At 36.9% G+C, this 10000-nt stretch overlaps 1 protein-coding gene across 2 annotated transcripts in view; it reads right to left on the bottom strand.

Annotated features, from left to right (window-relative positions):
- Positions 1–3499: 3499 nt before the first annotated feature.
- LOC135198528 (uncharacterized) overlaps positions 3500–10000 on the bottom strand; it is a 9709-nt gene continuing 3208 nt past the window's right edge. Inside the window, exons 2-10 of one of the 2 annotated variants that reach the window (XM_064226188.1) lie at positions 9921–10000; positions 9421–9656; positions 8932–9061; positions 8403–8549; positions 7468–7617; positions 5378–5583; positions 4840–4993; positions 4261–4406; positions 3500–3635 (exon numbers count right to left, since the gene is read on the bottom strand). The exon at positions 9921–10000 is cut by the window's right edge and continues 11 nt beyond it. In XM_064226188.1, the coding sequence (XP_064082258.1) occupies positions 3589–3635; positions 4261–4406; positions 4840–4993; positions 5378–5583; positions 7468–7617; positions 8403–8549; positions 8932–9061; positions 9421–9656; positions 9921–10000 (1296 nt within the window). In that variant the 3' untranslated portion in view covers positions 3500–3588. The remainder of the gene's footprint in view (positions 3636–4260; positions 4407–4839; positions 4994–5377; positions 5584–7467; positions 7618–8402; positions 8550–8931; positions 9062–9420; positions 9657–9920) is intronic. The other variant, XM_064226189.1, reaches the window with a different exon arrangement.

The raw sequence follows: 10000 nt of genomic DNA, 5'->3' as shown, positions 1-10000 counted from the left end.
ACAGTCGAAAAACTGAATATATTGATGGTTTTGCTTATGTTTATCTACAAAGTTTTTAATTATGAAGGCATGGAATTCTCACAAAATAAGATTTAAATTTAGAACACTTCCATTATTTGGCTTGAATCTTGTTTCATCCGTGTGTGTATCCTCTCGCTTATTTGTGAATTGGACAGCCTTATGTTTTCAGAGGGTCGACCACGTTCCATTATGAATGCCTAGAAATTCTAGTTGTGATGAAGTTGCATCCAGAATCGTTCTCAGATTTTCGAGAAACTTTTACGTAAGACAGGTCCATGTAGAGTGTCAGTCGTTTATGTTTTTGTTAGTAACCATTTTAAGACGCAATACATCCATAAAGATTTAAGTCCTTTTTATTATTATTCTTTAATTTTGGGATACATTTATAGTTATGATGATAAAGACACGAATTCGTAAGTAAACCAAAATCATCACTCCTAGCTTGAAGAGGGATAATATATTCCAATACTTTAGTTCACATCCGAATGTAATGAATACCGATCCGTGGCCTTCAGTTCGTAGAGAAGTTGTTGGCAGATCGCTATACTTGGGAATAACCTCCTCTGACTTCAGCAAGTCGTAGAGGCTCATTCGCAAACAACACTTTGTTTTCATAGCTCGAGTCTCCGTAACAGGAACAGACATAAGTATTATTACCGCCAGAAACAAAAACAATAATAATAACAAACGTTTTAGCTGATAACTTCATTTTTATTTCTTTTTTTTTTCTCTCTCTCTCTTTTAGAGACATTTAGTCAAAATGCGGATCGAAGGTTTTTATCCCTAACTCCTAAGGGCGGGAACTGATATGCAAGACACTGGCAGTTGTTTATCAAATATAAGATGCCTAAAATACATATACCAAAACGGCCCTGGAGCCGGTTTGTATGCCTAAGCAGACTCATTTCTAACCGAACGTCAATAAACATTGGCAAGGCATTTTGGGCAGATGATCGAATGTCGCCCATTTAAATGATCTGGGTGTCAAATTTTGTTCAAGCGCGTCTAGTGTTAAAATTTGGAATATTAGCTGCTACTTCCTCAACAGTTATATGCGTTGAGCACTCAGACAGGTGCATTATGAGTATCAGATGCCCAAGAACCTCTCTCTCTCTCTCTCTCTCTCTCTCTCTCTCTCTCTCTCTCTCTCTCTCTCTCTCTCTCTCTCAAGATCTGTTGCGCACACTATATAAGGAAAGGAGGAAGATTGTACTCGTGTAACACCCACAACTCCAACGGGGAAAAGAGTTAACTTTTTCCATGAACCAGCCCTACGTAGCTGTGTACTGTAACGGCCACAATGACTTGTTATAGTGAGTGAAGGATACTCTTTCCACTGGAAGCCTGACGTCCATAAGGAAATAAAAGTTCAATATGTTATAGGGTGGTACTCATAACAACATTGGTAGAAGACAAGTGGCCGGTAATAAAGTCTCAGAAAAAAAGGCAAAGGAAAAAAAGTCATAATTTTGGCTAGGAAAAAAAGTCTCATTAATTTAGTCTTTTGTTTATGCTTTTACGGTAATCCCCAATAGGCTCGTACTAAGCACGCGGCAAAGGGTGAAGCCCTTTTGACTTTTTTTCTGTAATTTCTTTTACCTGTGACTTACTTGGATTCAGAATACTAGTCTTACACTAACACAAATGGCAGGTCACACTATCTATATAACTATTCAAATTCATTTTCCTTTATAATGGCAAAAAAATTAAATTTCGAAATATAATCAAATTGCTAATAAAGATCTCAATTGGCATATATATAGAGAGAGAGAGAGATATATATTCATTGGCCGTGTTTATCGTCGGTGTTGACGTGGCAGAAATTTTTTTTTTTTCTACAGAAGGAAAAATGAAAATACTCATCATTCTATAATAATTCTTTACTTCACAACATTATATAATCTCAGTAATGCCTCTCACGAAAGAACAGTTGTAAATAAACAAATATATATTTGTGTTTATATATACATATCTATGTATACATATAAATGTATGTATGCATATCTATATATATAGTATATAATGTATATATATATGTATGTATATACACGTATATATACATACATACATATGTATATATATACATATATATATATATATATATATATATTATATATATAAATATATATAAAGCAAGAATGAGAACACAAGAGTGATGTCACGGGTGAACATTTCAAGCCTCATTGTCCAAAGGTATTTTATTTATATGCATATGTGTCTGTACTTATATAAATAAACGTATATATAACATATAATATATATATTTATATGCTGTATCTATGTTCGTTTCACATTTTTTCTGAGAATACATTCCCATCAACAAATGCGACGTTCTCAATATTATTCCCTTGAATGAAAATGCTTAATCCGTGTATGTGAATATCTGACGAGAACGAAGACCTGTTACAGCATTAGGAAATATTAGAAATACCCCAGGAACTTTCTGCACGAAGGTAGCAATAAGCCTCTGCTAAATGGTCTCCTGAGCTTATTTAAAATAAAGTGATATGATATGAAAACAATGAAGTAGTTAGATATGTTCTGAAAAATATGGCAGATTTACGATAAATTCCTCGCTATAAATAAAACTACTTTTTTATGTACTTAATAATATCTCAAGTTGTGAAGTGATCAAGTGACTGGAAAAATAATTTTGCACTTCCATATGCGAAAGCCTCGAAAATTCCCAAAATTTCCTTTATGTTAATGATTTTTTGACTGAAATAAAGCCAGTTATATCATATTGTGATATTTTGTTTTAATAGACTTATCGCCAGCAGTTTTTCAAGAAACTAAATGCCTGATTAACGTCAGCCCTCTAAATTCACATGGGAGAATATCCACCCTTTTTTTCCGAAAATTGTAGTGTCTTATTTTCTTTGCAGTAATTGTCCGTATGATATTGCACTTTTAAGATTAGGAATATGATGCTAGTCAAAATATTAGTTCATATTATCACAGCTTGCGATATAAGAGAAAGCCAGTAGTGGTTGGTTGGTTTACATTAAACCAGCCTTTTGAGGGTGTGAAAGAAAGTAACAGGTCTTGTGTAAACCGACTAAGAGGAGGGAGAGAGAGAGAGTTACTCTTGCTTCTATAGCCACCTCTCTAAATACTCGATGAGAACCGCGACCAGGTTCGAAGGATTCAGGAGAGACTGTCTTTCCGACTCCTGCCTTCGTTCTTCAGAGAAGTCCTTCTTCATCTCCTCTTCGTCCCTGTTAAGAGAAGGTTGTCGTGAAAGGATTTGTCAGGAAGACAGAACGAGGATTAGTGAAGGAAAGAGCTGGAAACGTCATTCCAAAATGGGTCCTATTAGCCACCAATGAAAGTCAGTGATAATAACAAGATTAGAAAAAGATACTGTGATTATACAACTCATCACTATATGCGCATAATTCTCCACCATAATTTGACGAAACTCTCGAACCAAAGATAGGGACGATTCACAAAAACCATGAGACACTTACATAATACTAGAGTCCATTGGGTTCGTGAAGAGCGAGTAAGGACAGTCGTCGTGGTAAGCGAAACACTTTCCAGTGGTTTTTCCAGCTCTCTCGGCTGCTACGTATTCTGGAAGCCTCTTTTCTGCGTCTGGTGCCAGGCTAGCGCTGGAAAGGCGTGTAAAAGTGCTGCTTTAACGGACGAGGTACATTTCGGTACAGTGTTATCTATATTTGTGAAAGGTGAATGGAATGGTAGTCGCATAGAGTATGGTAGGGACGAGACTTGCACGCACACCATGATCAGCAGTGTTTCATCGAGTAATCCTTTCTTTGATCAAGGATCAGTGTCTCAATTAACCTCTGCTTGACCAAACCTCGACTGATGTAATGAATTACCCTGTGATTTTCATTCGAGTTCATTAAAAAAAATAATAATCCGTATTACTGCTCAGCCAATGAAATTTCAAACTGATATTTTATATTGGTTTGTCGTTTACCATATCGTTATGCAGCAATTTTTTTCATTAGCATTCAACTCTCGGAATATGTTGCAAATTCATCTTGCATAAAAAGTCCGATTCTTTTATCGTTCTATCTTATCTGATTGGTATTCTTTCTGCAGGTTCCACCTTCTGCAACCTACCTGAATATTTATATCACCACCAAAGTAATATTTAGTGAGTTCGTCCCATTTGCGCACTCGTAAGTATATAGATTAACAGAGAGAGAGAGAGAGAGAGAGAGAGAGAGAGAGATACTGCATTATCGTTACATTCCTACAATTACATACCTGAAGAAGAGTTCCAAGAACTCGCCGAAGAATCCGTGGTTATCCAAAGGATACTGAAACATTTCACAGATGGCCCGAAGCAGACACGCCTTCCCCTCCACACCTGCCGTTGTATGGCGTCCTCCACGATCGAGTATAACATTTCTCTGCAAAATTTGGTTTTCGATGTCGAGTTGTAAATTTAGAAGACTACAGTGTTAAAGAAGATGAGTGATGAATGATCTGAGTACAGACAATTCTTATTCATTCAATGATATTGTTTTCATTCCCTTCCTAATTATTGCAACTCACAATAGCCATCTGTCTAAAAAACTTCCTATCTTCCTTATTTGTATAAGCTGAAGGCCTACTGCAGGATGTGAACTAACTATGGCCGGTGTGTCTTGTTTGATTAACGATTTGACAACAGAAATCAAACAAAAATATTGCAGTAATTTAGGAAGTTTCCACTTTTTGCACTGCTCTCATTTTATTAAGGGTAGAGGTCGGTGACCCTTGCCAACCAACCAAGTGCCCTGTTAAAGCTTAGAGCTGGATAAAAGGGAAGTGATTCCAGCCGTGAAACTGGGCAAATCTTACCTGTCGCCCCCAGGAAATCTGGAATCGGATCTTTTATTACGGACGTGTCTCTTCCTCCTTGGGATATCTGCTTCCGGGCCAAACTCGTCGTCGAAGATTGACCAAATCCCAAACGGATGTTCCTCGGTTGTCAGTCCCAGACTGTCAAGAACGACTGCAGAGTGACGGGATAAATGGCAGGATTTATTAATGAGCTGGTAACTGGGGAAGATTTATGTATCTGTGTTTATATACGTATATATACATGGATGTATTACTATTACTAGATCGCAAGCCCGCCCGATTCTTCAATAGCAACAAAGTCACTGTGAATGAATGCACTGCATGCACGTTTGCTTGTGTTTTGCGTACTATGTCATGAAATACAAGTCGGCACTATATGCATAATTTGAGTGATTTTCCAGTCTTCAACCGACATTCTATGGTCAACTTTGGATGTTGAGAATGATGACTTTCGATCGCATTAAAAATAAATAAATAAATAAATGAAATAGGAGAGAGAAGGGAAAACCTTGATCACGTCAGAATTACCACTTACGTTTCAGTGGAACCGAGACCTGCAGTACTGGCGCTTTGAGACCGGTTGGGATGTTCCCTCTTAACGGAACACTGACTGTCGGGATGACGACAAAGAGGGAATCCGGTGGGAATCGGATTCGTCTGTCCCGCGTGAAGTAGACGAACCTCTTCGTTCGCGACAACTCGTCTTTGTTCTCCTTCCCCTCCACCTCGTCCTCTACGGGTCTAGAAATAAGGAAAAAGGATGATAAATTGGTTGGTACCATTCGAAAACATGTTAACTTATCGGGTCTCGAAAAGTCTGTCCTCTGAAGTTAGTTTTTTTTTTCTTTATTTTTCTCTTTGATAACTTTAATTTGAATATTTTTAAAAATTAAGATTTTGATGTATGTATTTATTGACAGGACCTCATGTAAATATGATGTTATCTGACGGAGATTTTACTCAGAAAAGTTACAAGCTTTCAAAGACTAATCTGTCTCCATCGTCCGTAAAAAGCTTTTAGCTTTTGTGCATAAGTCTCCATTAAATACTATCATGTTAAATGTGGCCCTGTTGTTCTTTGTACGAATACACACTGCAATTGTACAAATTGTAATAGCCACAATACACTTTGAACCTCTCAAATTCTTCGCTCTTATTGTGGTTATTACAGTAACATAAAGTGACCAGTTGATTCTATATATATATACATACATATAGATATATGATATATATATATATATATATATATATATATATATATATATATATATCTATAGATATATGTAATATATATATCTCCATATATATTCTATATATATATACAACATATATATATATATATATATATATATATATATATATATTCTATATATATATCATATCTATATATATATGTATATATATTATTATAGATATATATATTTATATATATATAATATATACATATATATATATGTGTGTATATATAAATAAAGGTATAAGCCACGAAGGAAGAATAAACAACGGAGTTTCTACAAGATCTTTCGACTCCGTTGTTTATTTTTCCTTCGTGGCTTATACCTTTATTTATGGATTTATCACGTTCCAAACTTTCGTGATGCAGTTATACATATGTATAAATATATATACGCAGACATGAGAGAGAGCATCGATCTATACATTCAATATTGTATTTAGTGGATATAATAGTCAGGGTCTATGTCAAGGTCACACATATAGGTCAAGGATCAGATAGGGATTTCTCACCACCAGGGGTTTTGTGTTTCATGACCAAATCTTTTTTCTTCTTCTTCTTCTTCTTCTTCTTCTTCTTCTTCTTCTTCCACACAAAAACATTTAGGGTAAGAGTAAACTTTAAATTAAATTTACGCGAACCGTCGCACTATGCAGTTCATTTTGATGCATCAGAGGATTTGCAACGTAACAAACCGTATAGTGTAAAATGTATAAGTGTTAACCAACACTGATGCTCGGACTTAATCTTTGTCATTATCCACTCTCGTCACGCAGCAGCCTGTGTTGGACTCCATGTTCACTGAATTAGTTAATACAAGTGTTTCGTGTACGTATTAGCTACTGTATTCAGAGCGAGATCTTTTTTTTTTCTGCAACGTCCGCGGCAAAGTTTATCAATCAATAAGTTTTCTCACCAATGCTCCTGATAAGTTATGTATTAAAAGAATATTCTTGTATTAATGAAAATAGGCCGGTGTGTTAAAGATGGTTATTACTAGAGCACATCGTTAGTGTATAACTTTTTCACGCAGTTTTTAAATAATATTAAATGCGATTTTTTTATGCGAATATTAACAGTTTGGGAATATTACCCCTTTGTCATGGGAAGAAACTGACCGTGTTTCAAGGCAGAAGTCGCAATCATTCAGTTGCATTTACATTTCAGAACTGAAAACAGACTGCCCTATACCCTCCACATAGGATATATTCCTTAATTACGGCACCGATCATCTACTTTTCAAAGACTAAGTATCAAGATCGCTTCGTGTACCTCGGATAGACTGATGGGTATTTAATGTAAACCGCCATTAATGACCGATATCGGTTGGTCTTTGCAATCTGCAGCAGCTTCCAAACAAGAACGTTCACATTGTTTCCTCGTCAACTCACATCAACTTGGGCGGATTAGCGGTGCCGTTGGAGAATAGCGAGTGAAGACAGAGCTGGTGATAAAAGGAACAGTCTCCGGTTTCCTTTCCCGCTTTCTCGGCCGCTAAGTAATCGGCTAGACGCACCTCAGCATAGGCAGCTCGACTCACACTGAAAATGAGAGAAGGAAAGCATGTCTCAAGTACAGATCAGTGTTCTTTGTGTATTCCAAGTTAAAAATGTATCGTTAAAGAAATGTGATTTTATTATGCAGATGATGATATAGATCTGGAAGTAAATTATATATCTTTTACAAACATTTCGGCGACGTGAACAGTTCTCTCTCTCTCTCTCTCTCTCTCTCTCTCTCTCTCTCTCTCTCTCTCTCTCTCTCTCTCTCCATTGTGTAACCGAGTAAAAGACGACGTAAGCAACCTCTAGGCTTGCATCTATATTCTACAGCGCAATTTATATTCCTAACATAGAGTTACTTGACCTTGACAGAAAAACTATGGAACTCGTGGAACGTGTTAATTAAACAGCAACATAACTTTAGTCCTGGAGTTAATATATTTCTCAAACAGGGTTCAAAAGAAACTTGAAATTTGTAGTGTTCGCATATATTCTACTGGCGATAATCTCCTATTCTGCTTCTTGTATTAGTCAGTGATCTCCGAATTTCCGTTTCTCTAATAAAATAGATTACACTTTTTTTATGAATCAAGGATTCAGAGGAAAAATGAATGAAGACATTTTTATTGCCAAATGGGATTTTCGCGCTGTTAAGAGTTAGTGTTTAAATCATGAAGCCATCATGGTATAAAACATTGCCAATGCAGAACACTCGAACAGTCGAGGCTAAAGTGGATGATGTCGCTGTAAGTTAAAAGACGCTCACACACCTGATCTCTCATTAAGGTCACCTTAGGATTCACTCAAAGGGAAAATTCAGTTACCTGAAGAAGAGTTTCAGAACTTCGCCGAAAAACCCATGATCTCTTAGAGGCCCTTGGAAGATCTCGCAAATGGCCCTCTGGACGCAGGGCCTCCCAAGGAGGCCGATAGTCTCGATCATGTCCTCGATCGCTTGAAACATCCCAACTCTGTTATGATAAAATTGCCTGTTATATAAACTAAGTCTATCGCCAGTGGCATTTATTTGCTTGATCATTAGATTACCTTATGTAAAAAAAATATTACACATTTTACAGTGAAAGCAAAGAAATTTGTTGTTGTTACAACAGGAATTCTCACATTAATTATCTAATTGTCACTAGGTCGTCTACATTACTGAAACAGTCACTATGACAGTTTAAAAAATATCGGCTTGTGTACCATTATTCTTTTAATGTAAGTATTTGGTTGTTTCTTTCATGCGAAAATGGAACTCGAAACTCGAGGAAAGTCACCACATTTTATAACTGAATGTACAGTTAGCTAAGAAGACATCGCTACTGTAACGTCTTAGCCATGACATGGCCTCACCTGTCACCTCCGGCCAAATTGACCCCGGGCACATGGTCGCTGTCACCTGGACCTCCGCCATTGAAATAGAAAAACGGCAGCACGAACCACGGGTTTTCGTCTGAAGTAAAACCGAGATCATCCGTCGAAACTGAAGAGAAAGTCAGGTCATGTCGTTTCTGTGAAATCTCTCTGCAGGAGTCAGTGGTCATTAAAGTAGGGCAAAATAATAATGGTCAGGTGAGCTGATTCTTTGTGTCGTCACCTTTATTACTATAGTACAGAGTGTGCTTAATGGAGACATGTTATATGTGGTTATAGACATGTGTAAAAATATAAATGCATATTATAGCTTACTGGTGTTTGTAATCATGAGGGACTACCTTCCATGGAAGTATATGATAGTTGGATTATTGACCTGACATGGAGGACATAAGGCAAATACGTTATGGAAGCTCGTGTACAGGAGAAAGATAAAAGGTGAGTGAAAACCTACACATCATTACTTACTAGAGAAATGGTATCCGAAAGTTACCGATGCCGTATAGCCTATTGGACCGTTCCTTAAAGCGTTCATATTGAGATCTAATCCTAAGTTCAGCGACGTTCCGGTAGGCAGCGCCAGTCTCCTGTCCGAAGTGAAGAAGAGGAAACGCTTCTGGCGAGAATGTTCTTCGTCGATGTCAGTTATGTTGCTCTCTGCTTTGACTTGGTTGAGGGTGATCAGCTCGCTGGTTTTTTCTTTCCTGAAAGCATTAAATGGCAAAAAAGGAAATACGTTTCAGACCATATGCATACATACATGCAACCATACATACTGAAGATCGAGCTACTGAGCCCATAAAAAGATGGGGTTACGTTCGTAAGGAGAGGATAGATGCCAGTAAATTTAGAAGAAAATAATTTCCATTTCCACAGGCGCTTGCTTTTCCTTAAAAGACAGCAATTACAATTGCTTGTCAAATGTTGAAATAGATTAAAAGGAAGATGGAAAACAAGCTACAAATTACCTGAAGTAGCAGATGAATTTTGCAGATATGATCACCATCACCAGCAACGGAAAGACGAATGATTTCCATGATTTCTTGGA

Source organism: Macrobrachium nipponense, chromosome 22 (assembly GCF_015104395.2).
Source record: "Macrobrachium nipponense isolate FS-2020 chromosome 22, ASM1510439v2, whole genome shotgun sequence".
Lineage (NCBI taxonomy): Eukaryota > Metazoa > Arthropoda > Malacostraca > Decapoda > Palaemonidae > Macrobrachium > Macrobrachium nipponense.
Note: the sequence above shows the minus strand (reverse complement) of the source record. Positions and strands in the feature narration are given on the sequence as shown.